General features: G+C 48.0%; 1 protein-coding gene across 1 annotated transcript in view; it reads right to left on the reverse strand.

The window, feature by feature from the left end:
• The window catches only part of LOC115477379 (F-box only protein 33-like), a 61,376-nt gene that overhangs the window by 10,362 nt on the left and 27,901 nt on the right, over positions 1-23,113 (reverse strand). The window contains exon 3 of the mRNA XM_030214218.1: positions 9,972-10,657. Coding sequence (XP_030070078.1) covers positions 9,972-10,657 — 686 coding nt within the window. The remainder of the gene's footprint in view (positions 1-9,971; positions 10,658-23,113) is intronic.

The following is a 23,113-nucleotide window of genomic DNA, read 5'->3' on the forward strand; positions in this document are numbered from 1 at the left end:
GATTTAAAACAACTGGGGGAAAGGGCAAGGCTGGTGGGAAGATAAGAGAAACTGGCAGAAGGATGAGTGGAAAGAAGTGAGCTGGGCTATTTTACAGTATTCTAAGTTTTATTTCCAAGTTTTGCAGCAGATGATCCCAATTGGAGCATACTATCAATCAACAGCACAGGTGAGAAGAATCTCTGATGCTGATTGTTTCAATATTAAGCAGGTGCCATGGTACTAGCTGTCATTGTTTAACTTTGGCACTGTGGTTTGCAATGCAAGTCTGTGGTTTTTAGTGTTTGTTTTTGTTTATTTTTAAAATAAGTCTTTTTATTAGTTTCATTTTATTATCCATTGCAGTTTTAAACATCTAGGGTTTCTATTTCCTTCTGCTTTTGAAGCAGGTGTTGTATACCTCTTTTAAAATAATTTTTTAGGAAGATAAGGTTACCAGATATCCCCTACAGGTAGATATGATTTTGTTTATTACATTTGCTATTGGTTTTAAATGTATTATGTTTCCAGCCCCTGCAAGAAATAATTTTGTTGTATGTTATGAAGCTGGTGCAAACCAGCTGTTTTTATATATTCTTTTGTTTCCTAATATTTCTTCAAGTGGTGTTGCTCATTGGCTCTCTAGTAAAGATTTGAGTGACCATAGAGTGTGCCCCAAGGTACAACTAATTTGGTTTTTTTTATGCTGCCATACATAGGAGTTCGTACATAGAAGCTTATTTCTGGCTCTTGCACTTTTTTTTTGTTTTCTTTCTTAGTTCTCTTTGATGTCCTGTTTTACTAATATTATTTCACTATTTCATAAGGTTGTTTTTTCAGTCAATGCTGTCTCAGTTGATATTTGCTCCCATCCTTTGTAGATGACACTATATTAACTTTTTTTTTCAGCTACATTACCTGGACAAAGGCGTTTCTGCTAAAATACATTGGGCTAATTTTCATAGAATGTATTTGTTATATTGATTTACATAACCAATTTTTTGGACTTAATATAAATCAACTGTAGCATGTCTATGGCTAGCCACTAATATTCAGAGACACTCAGGGGTCCTTTTACTAAGGTGCACCGAAAAGTGGCCTGTGCTGGTGTAGATGTGTGTATTGGACGTGCGCAGGTCCATTTTCAGCGTAAATAAAAATTGGCCTGCGCCCATTTTGGGCCTGAGACCTTACCGCCACCCACTGACCTAGCGGTAAAGTCTCATGCGTTAACCGGGCAGTAATGGTCTACGCGCGTACAATGCCGATTACCTTACGGCGCACTTAGTGGATGCGCATAAAAAATTAAATTGCTGCCTGGGCCACATGGTAGCCAGATGGTTGTTCAAAACTGACATGCGTAGGACGCGGGTAGGTGCCTACGCAGCTTAGTAAAAGGGCCCCTTAACGGTCAATACTGCTGAATATTCGCAGTTAGCGCCCGAGTCAAAACTGACTAACTTGTGGTTGTTCCAGGGGAAGAGTTGGCACTTATGTGGTTAAGTGCCGATATTCAGCTGCATAAATCTCAGTCCTATCTAAATGGTTCAGTTTATGCGATCAAGACCTGAATACTGAACTTAACCACAAAAGTTTTAGTGGCCAACACACAACCGAATATTCCATGCTGATGCCTGGACACAGACCGGCACTGAATATCTGGGAATACAGCTGGCGATAGACATAAAATCGCTGTCACCTGCTGAATATCGGCCGGAAAATTTTTAAAAGCTCTGGCAAATAATATGTCTTTTCCCATTGAGAAACAGCTGTGCTCAACTGTAAAGATGTCACATGGCGAGCTTCATTTAAAAGAGAGGGAGGGTGCTTCCTACTTCTTTTAGAGTGTGTTTGACTACTGCATTCTTAGTATAGTATTTCCATAATCACTCTGCATTGGAGACCAGTAGTGATTTCCACCCCTAATCTTGGAGCCTTGTTAGAAGGTGTCTTTTTCAGTAAGTAAGACCTCTTTGCTAACATCAGAAAGCAAGTGTATATAAGTATATTTAATCTATATTCACTGGACTGCCTGAAAACCTGACTTATTAGGAAAGATTGCAGCACCAGGTCAAACACAGAAGTAAAACACTTAAACTGGTATTTTGCTTAGAGCAAACAAGATTAAGACCCACTACTCTAAAATAGAAAAAAAAACCCTCCCCATTATGGTTCCACAAAACGATGCAACATTTCACATATAAGCTTAGATCCAATTGTTATAGACAAACAACTAATCATATTCAAATGCAGATTATTAAGATGGTATTGCTCTTGTCCTTTGTAAGAAGAAAAAGCACACCTTCCCCATGATGACAACATTCTTACTTTTAGCTACATTAAAAAGACACAATAGCAAAAAAAAAAGAAAAAAAATGATATAGGCTACAGCCAATAGAGCCAAATTTGGTCTACAACTAGTGCAAATGGTTGAGACTTTACAGCTAGAATTTCGTTAGGCCTTTAAGTGGATCACCCTAAATGTAATCCAGCAGCCTGCTGAACCTTTCCCATTCAGTAAGACACTCCTCTGTAGCCCTAATGTAAAGATATGCAAATATCTTTTTAGGCTCAATGACACTAAGTATGAGAAATTCAGGTTTGATTCCCAAGCCCCAGCTGAGGCTAAGGATGTTATGAGAGCAAGTGCCACAGACCCCACCCCGAGTCATTAGTGACCATACCAAGGTACATGTGTAATTGGATTAGGAAAAAGCCAGTGTCTGTTGATCCTAAGGATTGTTAGTATAGTTGCTGAGCTACACAGGCACAGAGGCAAAAGCCCTGGGCAGTTATGAGTGAGGTTTCTTGAAGACACATAGCAGAAAGCAGCTGATTTAACTGAGCTGGAAACTCAGATTTCTATTTATTGAATTTGACAACATACAGTAGATCAATATAATAAATCATACTGAAGAGATAAAAATAGACACTCAAATGAAGGGGAAAAAAACCACCCCTGAAATAGGAACATACCTGGAGCCAGGATTTAGTGCTTGTCTGAACATAACACAGCATTCAGCTTTCACCACTCAACCACAAGAGTGAGACAATACTTGAGTGCGTATGGATCAAGATATTTGCCTTTTGATTCCATATTCATTTAAATTACCCAAGAAAAAGCAATTTGTAACTTACAGCACTGAAAATGACTGGCATATATACCCTATTTTAATTGCTTTTGTTCAACTGAAAATGGTTTCACCTTGTTGATGTCATAATTGCTAGCCCCTCCCACTCAGATACACCACATACTTCAGATATTGTACTGTTTACGCTTAATGGAAGATAAAAGCGAATGCTACATACCTGTAGAAGGTATTCTCCGAGGACAGCAGGCTGATTGTTCTCACTGATGGGTGACGTCCACGGCAGCCCCTCCAATCAGAAACTTCACTAGCAAAGGCCTTTGCTAGTCCTCGCGCGCCCATGCGCACCACGCATGCGCGGCCGTCTTCCCGCCCGAACCGGCTCGTGTTCGTCAGTCCCATATGTAGCAAGACAAAGACAAGGGAAGACACAACTCCAAAGGGGAGGCGGGCGGGTTTGTGAGAACAATCAGCCTGCTGTCCTCGGAGAATACCTTCTACAGGTATGTAGCATTCGCTTTCTCCGAGGACAAGCAGGCTGCTTGTTCTCACTGATGGGGTATCCCTAGCCCCCAGGCTCACTCAAAACAACAACCATGGTCAATTGGGCCTCGCAACGGTGAGGGCATAACTGAGATTGACCTAACAATTTATCCAACTGACTGAGAGTGCAGCCTGGAACAGAATAAACATGGGCCTAGGGGGGTGGAGTTGGATTCTAAACCCCGAACAGATTCTGAAGCACTGACTGCCCGAACCGACTGTCACGTCGGGTATCCTGCTGCAGGCAGTAATGAGATGTGAATGTGTGGACAGATGACCACGTCGCAGATTTGCAAATCTCTTCAATAGTGGCTGACTTCAAGTGGGCTACCGACGCTGCCATGGCTCTAACATTATGAGCCGTGAGTGGAGGAGTGGCCTAGTGGTTAGGGTGGTGGACTTTGGTCCTGGGGAACTGAGGAACTGAGTTCGATTCCCGGCCCAGGCAGCTCCTTGTGACTCTGGGCAAGTCATTTAACCCTCCATTGCCCCATGTAAGCCGCATTGAGCCTGCCATGAGTGGGATAGCGCGGGGTACAAATGTAAAAAAAAAATAAAAATAAAAAATAAATGACCCTCAAGAGCCAGCCCAGCCTGGGCGTAAGTGAAGGAAATGCAATCTGCTAGCCAATTGGATATGGTGCGTTTCCCCACAGCCACTCCCCTCCTGTTGGGATCAAAAGAAACAAACAATTGGGCGGACTGTCTGTTGGGCTGTGTCCGCTCCAGATAGAAGGCCAATGCTCTTTTGCAGTCCAATGTGTGCAGCTGACGTTCAGCAGGGCAGGAATGAGGACGGGGAAAGAATGTTGGCAAGTCAATTGACTGGTTCAGATGGAACTCCGACACAACCTTTGGCAAGAACTTAGGGTGAGCGCGGAGGACTACTCTCTTATGATGAAATTTGGTGTAAGTGGCCTGGGCTACCAGGGCCTGAAGCTCACTGACTCTACGAGCTGAAGTAACTGCCACCAAGAAAATGACCTTCCAGGTCAAGTACTTCAGATGGCAGGAGTTCAGTGGCTCAAAAGGAGGTTTCATCAGCTGGGTGAGAACGACATTGAGATCCCATGACACTGTAGGAGGTTTGACGGGGGGCTTTGACAAAAGCAAACCTCTCATGAAGCGAACAACTAAAGGCTGTCCTGAGATCGGCTTACCTTCTACACGGTAATGGTATGCACTAATTGTGCTAAGGTGAACCCTTACAGAGTTGGTCTTGAGACCAGACTCAGACAAGTGCAGAAGGTATTCAAGCAGGGTCTGTGTAGGACAAGAGCGAGGATCTAGGGCCTTGCTGTCACACCAGACGGCAAACCTCCTCCATAGAAAGAAGTAACTCCTCTTAGTGGAATCTTTCCTGGAAGCAAGCAAGATGCGGGAGACACCCTCTGACAGACCCAAAGAGGCAAAGTCTACGCTCTCAACATCCAGGCCGTGAGAGCCAGAGACCGGAGGTTGGGATGCAGAAGCGCCCCTTCGTCCTGTGTGATGAGGGTCGGAAAACACTCCAATCTCCACGGTTCTTCGGAGGATAACTCCAGAAGAAGAGGGAACCAGATCTGACGCGGCCAAAAAGGAGCGATCAGAATCATGGTGCCTCGATCTTGCTTGAGTTTCAACAAAGTCTTCCCGACCAGAGGTATGGGAGGATAAGCATACAGCAGACCTTCCCCCCAGTCCAGGAGGAAGGCATCCGATGCCAGTCTGCCGTGGGCCTGAAGCCTGGAACAGAACTGAGGGACTTGGTGGTTGGCTCGAGATGCAAAGAGATCAAGGGGGTGCCCCACACCTGGAAGATCTGGCGCACTACTCAGGAATTGAGCGTGAGGTTGCATAATCCTGCTCAACCTGTCGGCCAGACTGTTGTTTACGCCTGCCAGATATGTGGCTTGGAGCACCATGCCGTGACGGCGAGCCCACAGCCACATGCTGACGGCTTCCTGACACGAGATCCGGTGCCCCCCCTGCTTGTTGATGTAATACATGGCAACCTGGTTGTCTGTCTGAATTTGGATAATTTGGTGGGACAGCCAATCTCTGAAAGCCTTCAGAGCGTTCCAGACCGCTTGTAACTCCAGAAGATTGATCTGCAGATCGCGTTCCTGGAGGGACCAGCTTCCCTGGGTGTGAAGCCCATCGACATGAGCTCCCCACCCCAGGAGAGACGCATCCGTAGTCAGCACTTTTTGTGGCTGAGGAATTTGGAAAGGACGTCCCAGAGTCAAATTGGACCAAATCGTCCACCAATACAGGGATTTGAGAAAACTCGTGGACAGGTGGATCACGTCTTCTAGATCCCCAGCAGCCTGAAACCACTGGGAAGCTAGGGTCCATTGAGCAGATCGCAGGTGAAGGCGGGCCATGGGAGTCACATGAACTGTGGAGGCCATGTGGCCCAGCAATCTCAACATCTGCCGAGCTGTGATCTGCTGGGACGCTCGCACCCGCGAGACGAGGGACAACAAGTTGTTGGCTCTCGTCTCTGGAAGATAGGCACGAGCCGTCCGAGAATCCAGCAGAGCTCCTATGAATTCGAGTCTCTGTACTGGGAGAAGATGGGACTTTGGATAATTTATCACAAACCCCAGTAGCTCCAGGAGGCGAATAGTCATCTGCATGGACTGTAGAGCTCCTGCCTCGGATGTGTTCTTCACCAGCCAATCGTCGAGATAAGGGAACACATGCACTCCCAGCCTGCGAAGCGCCGCTGCTACTACAGCCAGGCACTTCGTGAACACTCTGGGCGCAGAGGCGAGCCCAAAGGGTAGCACACAGTACTGCAAGTGACGTGTGCCCAGCTGAAATCGCAGATACTGTCTGTGAGCTGGCAGTATCGGGATGTGGGTGTAGGCGTCCTTCAAGTCCAGAGAGCATAGCCAGTCATTTTCCTGAATCATGGGAAGAAGGGTGCCCAGGGAAAGCATCCTGAACTTTTCCTTTACCAGATATTTGTTCAGGGCCCTTAGGTCTAGGATGGACGCATCCCCCCTGTTTTCTTTTCCACAAGGAAGTACCTGGAATAGAATCCCAGCCCTTCTTGCCCGGATGGCACGGGCTCGACCGCATTGGCGCTGAGAAGGGCGGAGAGTTCCTCTGCAAGTACCTGCTTGTGCTGGAAGCTGTAAGACTGAGCTCCCAGTGGGCAATTTGGAGGCTTGGAGGCCAAATTGAGGGTGTATCCTTGCTGGACTATTTGAAGAACCCACTGATCGGAGGTTATGAGAGGCCACCTTTGGTGAAAAACTTTCAACCTCCCCCCGACCGGCAGATCGCCCGGCACTGACACGTTGATGTCGGCTATGCTCTGCTGGAGCCAGTCAAAAGCTCGCCCCTTGCTTTTGCTGGGGAGCCGAGGGGCCTTGCTGAGGCGCACACTGCTGACGAGAGCGAGCGCGCTGGGGCTTAGCCTGGGCCGCAGGCTGTCGAGAAGGAGGATTGTACCTACGCTTACCAGAAGAGTAGGGAACAGTCTTCCTTCCCCCATAAAAACGTCTACCTGTGGAGGTAGAAGCTGAAGGCTGCCGGCGGGAGAACTTGTCGAAAGCGGTATCTCGCTGGTGGAGCTGCTCTACCACCTGTTCGACCTTCTCTCCAAAAATACTGTCCGCACGGCAAGGGAGTCCGCAATCCGCTACTGGATCCTATTCTCCAGGTCGGAGGCACGCAACCATGAGAGTCTGCGCATCACCACACCTTGAGCAGCGGCCCTGGACGCAACATCAAAGGTATCATATACCCCTCTGGCCAGGAATTTTCTGCACGCCTTCAGCTGCCTGACCACCTCCTGAAATGGCTTGGCTTCCTCAGGAGGGAGCTTGTCCACCAAGCCCGCCAACTGCCGCACATTGTTCCGCATGTGTATGCTCGTGTAGAGCTGGTAAGACTGAATTTTGGCCACGAGCATAGAGGAATGGTAGGCCTTCCTCCCAAAGGAGTCTAAGGTTCTAGAGTCTTTGCCTGGGGGCGCTGAAGCATGCTCCCTAGAACTCTTAGCCTTCTTTAGGGCCAAATCCACAACTCCAGAGTCGTGAGGCAACTGAGTGCGCATCAGCTCTGGGTCCCCATGGATCCGGTACTGGGACTCGATCTTCTTGGGAATGTGGGGATTACTTAGAGGCTTGGTCCAGTTCGCCAGCAATGTCTTTTTTAGGACATGATGCATGGGTACTGTGGACGCTTCCTTAGGTGGAAAAGGATAGTCCAGGAGCTCAAACATTTCAGCCCTGGGCTCGTCCTCCACAACCACCGGGAAGGGGATGGCCGTAGACATCTCCCGGACAAAGGCCGCAAAAGACAGACTCTCGGGAGGAGAAAGCTGCCTTTCAGGGGAGGGAGTGAGATCAGAAGGAAGGCCATCAGACTCCTCGTCAGAGAAATATCTGATGTCCTCCTCCTCCTCCCACGAGGCCTCACCATCGGTATCAGACACAAGTTCATGAACCTGTGTCTGAAGCCATGCCCGGCTCGACTCCGTAGAACCACGGCCACGGTGGGAGCGTCGAGAGGTAGACTCTCTCGCCCGCACCGGCGAAGCTCCCTCCGCCGACGTCATCAGGGAGCCTTCCTGGGAGGCGACCGCAGTCGGTACCGCAAGCGGCACCGATGTCGGAGACCTCACCCCGGGCAAGGGGCCAGCTGGCGCCTCACTCGACGGTACCGGTGGCGCAAGCACCCCCGGTACCGGAGGGAAAGGGCGCAACAGCTCTCCCAGGATCTCTGGGAGAACGGCCCGGAGACTCTCGTGCAGGGCGGCTGTGGAGAAAGACATGGAAGCCGATGCAGGTGTCGAAGTCAGAGTCTGTTCCGGGCGTGGAGGCTGTTCCGGGCTGTCCAAGGTGGAGCGCATCGACACCTCCTGAACAGAGGGTGAGCGGTCCTCCCGGTGCCGATGCCTGCTGGGTGCCGACTCCCTCGGTGACCCAGAGCTCTCGGTACCGACGCGGGAAGGAGACCGGTGACATGCTTCTTTGACTTTTTCAAACGAAGCATGTCACCGGAGCTTCCCGGTACCGACGAGGATGACGTAGAATCCAGCCGTCGCTTCCTCGGGGCCGAGGCCGAAGAAGGTCGGTCTTGGGGGGGGGGGGGGGGGGGGCTGTACCGCAGAAGCCCTCAGGGTAGGGGGAGACCCACCCGAAGGCTCACCGCCACCAGCAGGGGAATGGACAGCCCTCACCTGCACTCCAGTCGAAGCACCACCGTCCGACAACATCAGCACTAGTGGAGGTCCCGGTACCACCGACGCAGCCTTCCGACGTCTCGGCCCCGACGATGCAGAGGGTCGATGCCTTGATGCAATCGATACTGTCGCGGCTGAGGGCGGAGGTCTTGACGCTGTCGACGTCGATGCACTCGATACTCCCGGTGCAGATGCCGACGAAGAGCCTGAGAACAACACGTTCCACTGGGCCAATCTCGCTACCTGAGTCCTTTTTTGTAAAAGGGCGCAAAGACTACAGGCCTGCGGGCGGTGCCCAGCCCCCAGACACTGAAGACACGACGCGTGCCTATGAGTGAGCGAGATTACCCGGTGCGCACTTCTTGAAGCCGCTGGGAGACTTTGATGACATGGGCGGAAAAATCACGCCGGCGAAATCAAAACTCGTAATTGCGGTAAGGCACCAAAAAGAGGGGGAGAAAAAACTCGACCCGAGGCCTCAAAAGGGCCTACCCCGAAAACGAAAGAAAACTTAACGGGGCAAAAAACTGGAAATACGGGAAGGGGAAAAAGACCGAAAGGCCCTTCTCCGAAATCCCTTTTGTTTTTTAGAAGCGAAAGTCAAAAAGACGCGCGAGGGTCAACTTAAGGGGCGCGAACGGCGCAAACACGACCGTACCGAGCGCGGACAAAAGAAGACTGACGAACACGAGCTGGTTCGGGCGGGAAGACGGCCGCGCATGCGCGGTGCGCATGGGCGCGCGAGGACTAGCAAAGGCCTTTGCTAGTGAAGTTTCCGATTGGAGGGGCTGCCATGGACGTCACCCATCAGTGAGAACAAGCAGCCTGCTTGTCCTCGGAGAATAATCTATTATAACCCTGCTAGTAAGGAGGTGTTGCATTGGTTCGGAATGGGAATGTGATATAGAAGAGTGAAAGGCTTCCATAATAGTTTGCGGGCCTCTCCTAGTTATGTAACAATTGAACTTAATAGCTGTACATTTTAAAGACAATGTCTAAAAATATGGATATTTGATTTCCAGTACTTATACACTTGAATCTCCCAGAATGAATTTAGCATTTAAAACAGCTGAAAATTAAAATAATAATTAAAAAAAACCCCAACAGAATGCCTACAATATTCCCTCACACTCATATTTCAAGCCATTTAACTTTGTTTTTGCATGGATCTCACCTACCATGAACAGCTAGAAGGGAGAGTCGTGTGCACTTCCAGGCCAAGAGAACCAAGGGATCTTCATTTCGGTTATCACTGAGGTCAGGAAATCCAGACATGTCCAGTACATCGTTCATTAGGATAAAGTGAGTGAGGAACTTGGCATACTGCCTGGAGAGGAGGTCAACAATAGCCCCTGAAACACAGGTGATGTAACTGTCAAAATGAATCCGCTCTAAGGGTATGCTGGGCTTAAGAATCCTCAGCATGTCATCACTCTTGATGTCAAAAGCCATCATGTAGACACGGAGGTTTGTGCTGTGCCGTGTCAGAGCTTTCCAGTCCTCATCTTCTGGCATTTTGTCCAAGGATTTGTTCTTCAAGGAAATATTGTGGACCAAGAGAGACAGTCGATGCAAAGGCACGTGGTTACTGCTAGCCAGGATTCTTGCCATTTCAGCGGTGAAGTCACAGAAATCCAAAGCCAGAGAGCGGAGATTCACAAAGCGCTCCAGCTCAACAGCTGTGATTAGAGTGGTATTACCAGGGATGTGGTTGTCCAGTAAACTCAGATGTTCAATGGTGTTGGCGATGGGATTTGACAGAGATGATAGTGATGTGGGAGTTACTATTGCTAGCATAAACCCACAGGACAACCATTTTAATTGCCTGCTGTTACCCAGTATTTCTTCAAACAGCTGTTGTATTCTGCAAGTACAATAAAGGGAAGAAAAACAATACCTTTTAACTTATATATATTACATTAGTATGCATTATTATATTTGCTCTATAGAGCAGCTCTAGCTATTACAACATTTTTCCAATATCTGAAATGCATATCCATAGGTGCATAATAAAAAATAATTTTTAAGGGATAAACGTTTTTCAAATAAGACATTGTCCACCATATTTGCAGTTCCAGCTCTTATACTTTTAGCAGTCACCTAAGCTACAATAAACCCAGCAATACAAATTTCCAGAATCAAAGGGGTAGGTATTCAACAAGGCTTAAGCTGTCTGATTAAACCCCTTTCAGCAGGATGTTAAGAAATGAAGTAAGGTTGCTGAGACACTAAATACACCTCATGAGTTATTTCAAACAGCTGGCCATACTAGGGCTCCTAATACTGTTTTTTTCACCTGAGGATTTTAGTTTGTTATTTTAAGGAGAAAATTGAATTGATAATTTGATTCTCTCATTACCTCGTGTACCAAAAGATTCGGGTCCTTTGTCAAAATGCTGTTGATTGTTAGATATTTTATTAGTTTAATTTGTATTGATTATTGTGTTTTATATTATGTATGTTTTAATTGGAACCTGCCTAGAATGTTACGACAGAGCGAGGTATGCATTTTCTAAATAAATAAATACACCTAGGATTCCTGTGAGGCAGTCAGCATCAATGAGATTGATCAAATATTGCTAAGTTAAAACTTACCACATCTTTTCAGGATCTTTATTCAAATAAAAACTACAATCTGCAGTTTTCTCTAATTCACTGAAGCTCACTACTGTTATGTCCAGTTTTGAAAAGGGACAACCTCAGTCCTGATTTTATTACAAACTATCGCCCTATTTACCTTTGCAACTTTTGCTAGAGTTAGAGAAATTGTTTCAATTTGATCATTGCCCGGAAAATGTGGAAATCTTAAATCCAGTTTGGTTTTCACAGGGCTCACAGGACAGGGATGCTGTTATTGTCATCAGTAGATATTAATTGGCAAGGATTAGATCAGTGTACATGCATGCTACTTTATGGGAAAATTAGGTTCTTACCTTGGTAATTTTCTTTCCTTTAGTCATAGCAGATGAAGCCATTACGTATGGGTTATGTCCATCAACCAGCAGGGGAGATAGAGAGCACTCAAACTTTCACAGTGCCCTCTTGGCCAGCTAGCTCCACTGCCTCTTCAGTATTTGAAGCTTCCAAAGCAGTATGGCAAACCGCAATGGGAATCACAAGAGCTTTCCTCACAGCGAACGATGGCCCATCACAAGGGCATGAACTCATAAAGGAGGGAATGCACATCCTCCTGGAGGGAATAAACTCATCCTCCTTATTGTATAAGTGGAGGGGAACACACGCGCCTCCTGGAGGGAATCACACATCCTCCCAACACACTGGAGGGAATGAACTCATCCTCCTATTTATAGAACTGGAGGGGAACACACGCGCCTCCTGGAGAGAATCAACACATCCTCCAAAAAAACATGCTGGAGGGAATGAACACATCCTCCTAAATTTAAATTGAACATGAATCCTGAAGATTGTTTTCCAACTTTCTCCCAAGGAAGGAACTTCAGGAAATTAGAACAGAACCTGAAAAACAGATTCACAGCATACAGACAATCATACAGGGAGGGCTCATGGCTTCATCTGCTATGACTAAAGGAAAGAAAATTACCAAGGTAAGAACCTAATTTTCCCTTCCTTGTCATCAAGCAGATGAAGCCATTACGTATGGGATGTAACAAAGCAATCCCTAGATAGGGTGGGAACAAGCCACACCACGCGCTAGCACTTGTGCACCAAAACGCGCATCCCTCCTGGCAGCCACATCCAGCCTGTAATGTCGGGCAAAGGAGAGCTTAGAAGCCCATGTTGCTGCACTGCATATCTCTTGAAGAGAGAGTGCTCCAGTTTCAGCCCAAGAGGAAGAAATCGCTCTAGTAGAATGTGCCTTAAAGGCTACAGGCGGAACCCTGCCGGCCAGCAGATAAGCTGAAAAGATAGTTTCTTTGAGCCAGCGGGCAATAGTGGCTTTAGACGCTGGAGACCCTCTGCGAGAACCGGATAGCAAAACAAACAGATGATCAGAAGTCCTGAAAGAGTTAGTAACTCGCAGATACTGCAGCAGAGTCCTGCGCACATCCAAAAGGTGCAGCTGCCCAAAAGATTCTGGAAACTCTTCCTCTGAAAAAGAGGGCAAGAAAATAGGCTGGTTTAGGTGAAAGGCTGAAACCACCTTAGGCATAAAGGAAGGCACGGTCCGAACCGTGACTCCGGACTCTGAAAATTGCAGAAATGGGTCTCTACAGGACAGCGCCTGGAGCTCTGACACCCGTCTCGCCGAGGTAATGGCCACCAGAAAAACAGCCTTCAGTGTCAAATCTTTCTCCGATGCTCGCCGAAGCGGCTCAAAAGGAGATGCCTGCAGGGTTTACAAAACTAGCCCCAGGTTCCAAGCTGGACAGGGTGCTCGCACTGGAGGTCGGAGCCGAAGCACCCCTCTAAGAAACCGTGCCACATCTGGGTGAGCAGCCAAAGACACGCCTTCCACCTTACCACGAAGGGAGGCCAACGCTGCCACCTGCACCGCAGGGAATTATAGGCCAAGCCTTTTTGTACACCTTCCTGCAAAAAGTCCAGAATCGGCGAGACAGGAGCCCGCATTGGAGCAATGGCTCTGGAAGCACACCAAGACTCAAACAGGCACCAAATCCTGGCATAAGCCACGGAAGTGGACCGCTTGCGGGCTTGCAGGAGAGTGGAAATAACTTTATTGGAATAACCTTTATCCCTCAATTGCGCCCTCTCAATAGCCATGCCGTAAGACCAAAGCGGCCGGCGTCCTCCATGGCTACCGGTCCCTGAGTCAACAGGTTCGGTACCAGAGGTAACAGCAGAGGAGCCTCCAGGAGCAGCTGTCGGAGGTCTGCATACCAAGGTCTCCTTGGCCAATCCGGGGCGATGAGGACCACTTCTCCTGGGTGCAGCCGAATCCGCAAGAGCAGGCGCCCTATCAAGGGCCATGGGGTAACACATAAAGTAGACCCGGAGGCCAGGGTTGAGCCAAGGCATCCAACCCCGCCGAGCGAGGATCTCTCCGTCTGCTGAAGAAGCACGGGACTTTGGTATTGGCACTTGTCGCCATTAGATCCATCACGGGCTTGCCCCATTTGGCACAGATCTGCAGGAATACTTCGTCTGCCAGATTCCATTCTGCTGGATCGATCTGATGCCTGCTCAGAAAATCGGCCTGCACATTGCTCTGACCTGCAATATGAGCTGCCAACAGACACTGAAGATGCAGCTCGGCCCAGTGGCAAATCAGTTCGGCCTGCGCGGCTAGTGCTCTGCACCTTGTTCCGCCTTGTCGATTTATATAGGCCACCGTTGTCGTGTCGTCCGACATCACTCTGACAGCCAATCCTTCCAGGGTCACTTGAAAGGTCAGAAGCGCCTGAAACACCGCTTTCAACTCTAGGCGGTTGATGGACCACTCCGACTCCTCGGGTGTCCATAGACCCTGGGCATGCTTCCCCTTGCAATGTGCGCCCCAGCCCTTCAGGCTGGCATCTGTTACCACTAGGTACCAAACGGGGAACGTCAGTGGCATTCCTCGCCGCAGCATGCTGTCCGAGAGCCACCACTCCATGCTGAGTCGGGCCGCAGGGAGCCAAGGAAGTCTGCATTGGTAATCCTGAGAAATAGGAGACCATCTCCGGAGTAGGGAATACTGTAGAGGTCTCAGGTGCGCTCTCGCCCAGGGTACCACTTCCATCGTGGCTGTCATCGATCCCAGCAGCTGGACAATGTCTCAAGCTCGCGGGCGGGGCATCCTCAGGAGCAGACGGACCTGATTCTGAAGCTTGCACCGCCTTAGCTCGGGTAGGAACACATAGCCCGAGACTGTGTCGAACCTGTCCCCCCAAAACTCTAGAGATTGTGAAGGGGTCAGGTGACTTTTGGCCATATTGACGACCCAGCCTAGAGATTGCAGTACTGAGACCACTCTGGCTGTAGCTTGTAAGCTCTCTGTTGCAGAGTCTGCTCTGATGAGCCAGTTGTCTAGGTACAGGTGAACCCTGATACCTTCTCGCCTGAGAAAAGCAGCTACTACCACCATTACCTTCGAAAAGGTTCGGGGAGCTGTGGCGAGGCCAAAAGGCAAGGCCCTGAATTGGAAATGTTTTCCCAACACCGCAAACCTCAGAAACTTCTGGTGCGGGGGCCAAATCGGTATGTGCAAGTAAGCTTCTTTCAGGTCTAGAGACGTGAGAAACTCTCCTGGCTGTACCGCCGCAATGACGGAGCGCAGGGATTCCATGTGGAAATGCCGCACTTTCAGGGACTTGTTCACTTCTTTTAAGTCCAGAATAGGGTGAAAGGACCCACCTTTTCGCGGCACCACAAAGTAGATGGAGTACTGGCCGCAGCCTTGCTCGGCGGGAGGCACCGGGGTCACTGCCCCTAACTGAATCAGACCTTGTAAAGTCTCCTCCACCACCGCCCGTTTGACGGCAGAACCGCATCGGGACTCCACAAACACGTCTCTTACTGGGGCGTTGAATTCTATTCTGTATCCATCTCTGATCAGGTCCAGAACCCACTGATCTGAGGAAATCTTGGCCCACTCCTCGACAAAGAGGGAAAGCCGTCCTCCGATGACAGGCATCGAGGAGAGGGCCGGCGCACCATCATTGAGAGGGTCGCCCCTGAACTCCTGGTCTTGAGCCACCGGCTGCGGAACGCTTGTCCGAGCGAAAGGAGTTCCTCTGCTGACCACGGGCATGTGAAGTGAACCCAGCAGAACGCCCCACACGGTACCTTCTAGCTTCACGGAAGCGAGGTCTGTACGAGGAGTGGACCGCCTGGCCCTTAGAGGAAGGCCTCTGCCTATCTTCGGGCAAGCGCCGGGGTTTTGGATCACCCAGGCCTTTCACAATTTTCTCCAACTCCTCACCAAATAGGAGAAGTCCTTGAAAAGGCAACTTCACCAACCTTTGCTTAGAGGCCATGTCCGCTGCCCAGTGTCGTAGCCACAGACAACGGCGAGCCGCCACTGCTACTGCCATTTGTTTAGCCGAAGCTCTGACAAGGTCATAAAGGGCATCAGCCAGAAAGGACAAGGCCACCTCCATCCGCGGAGCCACATCCAAGAAGGGCTCCGCTCCATCTCCGGGCTGAGCCACTGCCTGTTGCAGCCAAGCTAGGCAGGCTCTAACAGCATAACAGCTGCATGCAGACGCCCGAACAGTGAGACCTGCAATTTCAAAGGACCGTTTCAATGCTGTTTCCAGCCTACGGTCTTGAACATCCTTCAGGGCAACACCTCCTTCAACAGGGAGGGTAGTTCTCTTTGTCACCGCAGTGACTAGGGCATCCACTGTAGGCATTTGAAAACGAGCCATATGTCCCTCACGCAGAGGGTATAACTGCCCCATAGCCCTGGAAACTCTCAAAGGTCCCTCGGGGTCAGCCCACTGAGCCGAAACAAGCTCTAGGATGGAGTCATGCAAAGGGAAGGCCCGAGCAGCTTTCTTGGTATTAGCCATCCTGGGATTACCCGAGGAGGCCATGCCACTGTCAGGATCTTCAATCGAGAGGACCTGCAGGGTATCTGAAATAAGCACTGGCAGCTCATCACTGTGGAAAATCCTCACCGCGGAGGGATCATCCAGATCCTGTGGTAAATCCGCACCTGACTCTGGTTCCTCAGACCAAGAACGTCTGTCAGAGTTCTCCGAATCCTCACACCCCGACCACGGGGGGGGGGGGGGGGGGGGGGGGGGGGGGGGGGGGGGGGGGGGGGGGGGGGGGGGGAAGGTGCACCACAATCTGAAGGGGAATTAACCCTTCTGCGCTTATCTTTAGGCCAAGCATCCGGGGAAAAAACCTCACTGGGCAGTCCCAGGCCAGAATCCATCGGGGGGGCATTCAGAGGAGCCTCAGGCGACCCTTGAGGAAGGGCTCTTTTCATCATGTATGCTTTATGCAGCAAAAGCACAAAATCCGGGGAGAAAATCTCACCCTGGGCACCCAAATCCTGTCCGGTGCTAGCCACTCCTGAAATAACCTCATCTCGAGGTGCCCCACCTGGCTCAGGTCTCTCCGAGTCCACGGAGGCCGCGCCATGCGGTGTAAGCAAAATGGCGCCCGCTGCCAGCTCAGAGCGGGAAGAAACATCGCTCGCCATGCTCGGGCCGGCTCCTACGCCAGTACAGCACGATTTACAGAGCCCTGCTACTGATTTGTGCTTGCCACAAGTGGAACAGCGCTTTACATTGTCCACAGCCATCGCCGCAAAACGGCGGTAAAATCCAAAATGGTGGTTTCGCGCCAAAATCGCCCCGATCGCGGGCCCACCCCGTTGGAGTTGGAAAACACTCTTACCTCAAAGGATCTAGTGTACAACTACGATCCTGCTGAAAATCAGGTCAAAAACCTCTGTTCCAGCGTCTCTGCGTTTAAAAACGCGACGCGACTTTTTTTTTTAAAGCTGTGAGGAAAGCAGAGGTATTGAAGACTCCGGAGGCTCAGATGAGTGGGAAAGGCAGGGAAAGGGCGAACCTATATGCCTGCATCCACTGTTGGTGGGTAAGGACAGGGAAAGCAAGGCAATATGTCCACATCCACAGAGGTATGGGTAAGGCAGGGAAAGGGCTAACCTATGTGCCTTTAAAGTGAAGCTGCTATAGCCTCCAACACCCCGGTTAACAACTGGCAAGCCAGGAACCACCTCCCGGCAGATTTTTCTGGAGCTCGAACAAGCTGCAGCCACCCTGCTAGGGGAGATAGAGAATACTGAAGAGGCAGTGGAGCTAGCTGGCCAAGAGGGCACTGTGAAAGTTTGAGTGCTCTCTATCTCCCCTGCTGGTTGATGGACATAACCCATACGTAATGGCTTCATCTGCTTGATGACAAGGAATACACAGTTTCCATTCACCATACACTAGTTTTCGCAACCAATGCACAGTAAGTGCAAACATTTACCACACTTTAGTAAAAGGGCCTCAAAGAATTTTTGTCATGTGTGTAGAGTACATGAACACATTTACACCTTTAGAACAAATGTAAATTTATTGAGCAACTAAGGGTCATTGTAGGAACCTATTTTATAAAGGCATATAAACATCCATTGAAAAGTTCAGACTTTCCTGTTAAGTTCCTTTGCTTAAAGTCTGCTAGACCAGTTCAAAAGCATTGGTTTATATGAATCTGACCCTAGACAGAGAAGGACCACCACAACTTTTTTTAGTGACATTACTGTACTAAAAGGGGTGGTACAAAGCCCTTGACAATATCATCATAGCAAAGCAATAGCATGAAGCCACAATCTTGACAAATAAACCATATAAGCACTCCTCCCCCAAAGAGGAAAAAAAAAACCTGAGATAGAATAAGGCAGATTAGGAAGAGAATCTTCAGGTTCCCACTAAATGGCAGAGTGAAGCCCTTCAAATAGCATCTACGGAGAAAGTAGACCAGTACTTCCCAAAGGTGTATCCAACTTGATCCCATTTTACACACTTAAAAACAAAAACAGACCTCTGCTCCCCTCTTTATCATTCCATTCTTCTTCCACCCTGCACCCTCATTGTGGAATTCACTCCCCCAAAACTGCATCTGGAAGCATCCTATCAAAGATTTTGGTCTCTCTTGAAAACATATTTATTTGAAAAGGCTTTTACTCTTCATGGCTGCCCTCCCTGGGATCCACTGACTTCCGCAAGTGTCTGACTTATGTGCTTGCTGTCAGATACCGGTTTGTCATTAATCCTGTCTGTTCTTCCACTCTGATATTTTTCGGTCTCTTGTATTCTTTCCTGTCACGAAATGGCGGTCCATTCCAATCTTGACTTTGTTTTTTGTTCAATTTTATTGTGAACAGCTCTATTTCCTTAAGGAACAGCGGTATATCAAGAGCAATAAACTAAAACCATAATCACTTACCCAAAGCATGAAGGCACCACCAGTAGTGGCAGAAGTAGAAGCAGCACAAAGCGTGTGTTGTCAATAAGCACTCGCAAAACTCAATACACTGCATGGGTTTCCAATCTAACAAGAAACCCACACAAGAGGAGGAGACAAGGCCTACGAAAGTTCACCAACTCACAGGCTCTATGCTGACTGCCAATACTGGGCATGAGTCATAGAGGAGGTCCAGAGAGAGGGGGAGCAGGCTACCTCAAGAAACTAACCTTAATGAAGATTGCTTAATGGTCTTGAAGGGGGAAGTCACAAGGACCCTGAGAAACAAAGTAAGAACCTACTGGGGAACTTGGGCCTTAAGGAATAGCCACATCTGGGTGACAACCTCCACAGCAAAACAAGGCTGCCATCCAAACTTTCCAAAAACTCACTACAGGCAGTTTAGGACAAGGACCGACCTTTTAAGGTCCAAATAGTAGAAGAGTGCCCATACAGTCAGATCTTTGCAAAAATCCTTAGCTACAAGCCAAGCTGAACATAAGCCCATAAAGAAGGCAATAAATCACTGAATTGTCTCTCTTGCAATCTAGCCTTCAAAGGGCCAGGCTGTAGGAAAAAAAGGGAGAAGAATGTTCCAAGGGGCTTGGGCCTTGGAACAGCAGCCCTAAAGAGAAAGTCACAGGAAAGCCCCTCCCCCCACTCCAGTTTTATCAAAGCAGCACCCTATGGCTTTCTTGGCCAGCCTGGAACCACTAGAATCACCATGAATGAAGCTCCTTCAATCTTCTGAATGTCCCACGGCCATGGATGAATTTGGGTATCAATCTCATTGGGGGCCAATTATCTCTGGTCACTTGAACCTGTAGGTCCTGTGAGTTGCTAATGAAACCATGAATGGCAAGCCCCATTAGTCTATCATGCTTTGGAAAGTTTCTTAGCCCAGTAGTAATAGATTGGCCTGGGTGCTATTTACTCCTGCAATGTGAGCTGCCAGTAAGTGCTGTATGTCTTACTTGGCAGCTGAAACAGAAAGATCACTTCTTGGGTGACTACTGCACTCTGTATGCCTTCTCATCTGATTGTGCTGTCTGAGAACTGTAGTGTCCTTTTCTAGAGCAGGGGTTCTCAACCCAGTCCTTGAGTCACATCTAGTCAGTCAGGTTTTCAGGATACCCAGAATGACCATGTATGAGATATATCTACATTCCTTATTTCCACTGTATGTGGATCTCTCTCATGTATATTCACTATAGATATCCTAAAAACCTGTCTGGCTGGGAGTGTCCCAAAGACTGGGTTGAGAACCCCTGCACCGGACAGAACAGCAGAAAGCTTCATATTTTTCAAAGCCCCCATGTGTTACCTGACCTGTGGCAATGAGCTTTCTCATCAGGCATCTGCTTCTTAGTAAAGCCACCATTTAACTGCCTTTTAGAGGGAAACTATTGGAAACTTTCTAAACCCCTCCCAGCTGGGATTTCCCTCAGGGATCTCTTCAATCACTGAACAGCACTGTCTCTTGCTGCATATCTGCAGCAGAAACACAGCAGATTTGATGAGGTTTCTTGGGATGGCCCCCAGTCAACTGAAAACACTGGACTTTGGGGTGTGGGGGGGGGGGGGGGGAGGAATATTTCCAGCTAGTGCAATTCTGCATAGCAGTTTCTGTAAGTTTATTTTTTTGGCATTCGTTCCCCACTCTTTCTGCTTGTCTCCTCTCCGGCAGTGTGTCCAGGAAACAGGTCCTCCTTCATGGCTCAGGGACAGAGCTTGTTCTGACTCTGCAACTCCTCAGCTCTTGCTCTTGGGGCAAGCAGCTGTCTCCTCTGCCTTTTCGCTTGTAGGAGAGCCTCTATTATACTCTACCAATTATTGATTATTTTAAAGCATTGCCATAACTTTCAGCAGAATCTGACCACAGACACTTAACCTCAGGAGAGAAATCTAGTGGAATAACATTTTGTTATACTGCTTAGTGGTAAAAACTCAATGAAACTGACCTACTAATGTAACTGATCCCACATTACTTCAATTCAGCTCTAAACAACTCATGAGTCGAACAGAGGATGTAGTATACTTACTAAAAAGGAAGCTGAAAAATATGCAACCATGTTGACAAACATAAATCATGTTAGCAGTGACATCCACTGAGATGTTATTCTTGTCATGACTACAAAACGTATAATCATGCTGCAACTTTTTCCAGACATGAGCAGTATTAGAAAAATAGGTTTCTGAGGAAGTGTGTCTATTGGGTTTAATTCTTCCATATGTCATGGACTCCATCTCTTTTACCTCAAGAGACAATAAAAGTGATGAAAATGTTCTGGCACACTAGATTTCAATCCCCATACTTAGCTGCAAGTTCAGCCATATGCACCCTCCCATTCAAAGTCACCCTTGAGATTTCCTTGCAAGTTTTATGCTAGGTTTCTTAAATTATGCACAAAACACTAAGCAGATGTGCTTGCCACGCAACTGTACAGAAAACCAGCAAGTGCTGGCATGCTCTGCTTTATTTCATAGGAAAATCGACCTTGGCATTCCAAGGTGGTTTTATTCATTGACATTAAAAGCTGAGATTCTATATGTGCCAACCTTTGAAAGAACTTGAAGCAGATTAGCACACAGCAGTATGCATTTAATCAATCTACCATATATACATTTTTTTTTCAGAAGAGCTGCTTCCTGCGATTTATCTTTGTTTTCAAATGGCAGAAAAATAGAAGATCCCATGGCTCTACAGATCCTGAAGAAATTATTCTTTGCAAGCTTGTCATACCCTTTATTGGAGCAAAGTGGTACACCTGAGGAAATTCTGCACAACTGCGCAATGCAGAATTTGCACAGAATTAGGCAATGCATAGTAGGAATAGGAGGGAGACAGCAAAACCTGCCTCAGGATGGGAAGCTGCAGCCATATATGGCCTGCATGATCACAGGAAGAAAGTGGCAGCAGGACCGATACCGCAACGTAAAGAGGCAGCTATGGTGTCTGCACAGCTAAAGAGGATCTGGCCTTGGCAGACAAAGTGACAAGAGTCACATGTTGAGCCTGGGATTAAGAAAAAGTGCCATGGGGGTCAGCAAGGGATACAGCTGAGGGGGATGGGCCTGGGAAACAGTGCGAGATGGCAAGAAGCAGCAAGAGCGGGTTCGAGGCTGGGGAGCGGGACAAGGATGTTCTACAGGGTAATCAAGCCTGGGATGGAGTAACTATGGAAGGAAGAGAATTGAGCTGTGGGATCAAACTGTGGGTCGTAGTAATACGGGGGAGTGAGTGCAAGGTGGAGGCATCAAGCCTAGAGAGTTGAGGGAGAGCCAGTGTATTTTTGAAGCACGCACAATTTTTAAATATTGTGCCCCAAACTCAATTCTTTGCACAGAATTCTCCCAGGAACAAAAACAGCAAAAACGCAAAAGGTTCCACTGTGTAAGTCAAATATGTTGCACAACACTTCATACAAATTGTGTTTGTTCAATAAAAAGAATCATACTTTGCATAACCTCCAACTACACAGATAACCTATAGTACAATGATGATGATGAAGAGCTGATAAAGTTGTTTGACATTCTGACCTACATTGTATCTAAAGTTGAACCACTGCAATCCCTTCTACTGATAGTTTCAGGAGTTTTGTCATATACTCACTGCCCCTTCGCTCTTCATAGTCATATCCAAATTTGTGACCTCTTTGCCTAAAATTATTTGAATGTTATTTGTTATTATTTGAATGTGTGCTGCCTCCTGAGCTCTTCACCTGCTTCAAGTCCTCTGCTCCTTTATATATTGGGAGAGCAGTTTCCAGCACTCAGAACAAGGAGAAAGCGGCCTCTGTAAAGCAGATACTATATATCTGATAGTGCTGGGGCATATATCTGGTTTACGGACAACTGACTGCTCCCAGTTAAGAAAGCAATGTATATATGAAGCCAACAGATATGGAAATATCTTGAATGTATTTGAAGACTCCTGTAATATTACAGTGTTCAAGTAAAGTTGAGTCTGCATTTCATATAGAAAGAGGAGAGGAGCCCCCATCATCCTAACGAAGGTAGCAAAGTGAAATCACAGTGGGCCAGGCCTCAGAAGTGGTGCAGAAAAAGATACAAGAACCCTAGCCGCTAATCAAATGTAGCACATTTCCCCAACCGAATCGGAAAGCAGGCCAGACAAAGAAACCACTATACTGCAAAGGGTGGAAAAAGTGCCAAATCAGAGGATAGGATCCTTACTCCTTACGGGACAGGTCTCTACCAAGGTCACAGAGGAAACGGAAGGGAAGACCTGAAAATAGAAGTTCTGACACTTGCAGGATTGTCCAAGTTGCAATTGGAGCCTATGACCTTGGACCCACGAGCAAAGTCCACGACTGACTGTCCTCGAACCACATCAACACTCCAACATACACTCACCTTCATACATTCACACACTAAACGGCACAATTACCAGTCGACTGGATACACCCTTGAGAAAAAGAAGCAGAGCATAACTGGGTACCATATC

The sequence above is a fragment of the Microcaecilia unicolor genome, chromosome 9, assembly GCF_901765095.1.
Source record: "Microcaecilia unicolor chromosome 9, aMicUni1.1, whole genome shotgun sequence".
NCBI classification, from domain to species: domain Eukaryota; kingdom Metazoa; phylum Chordata; class Amphibia; order Gymnophiona; family Siphonopidae; genus Microcaecilia; species Microcaecilia unicolor.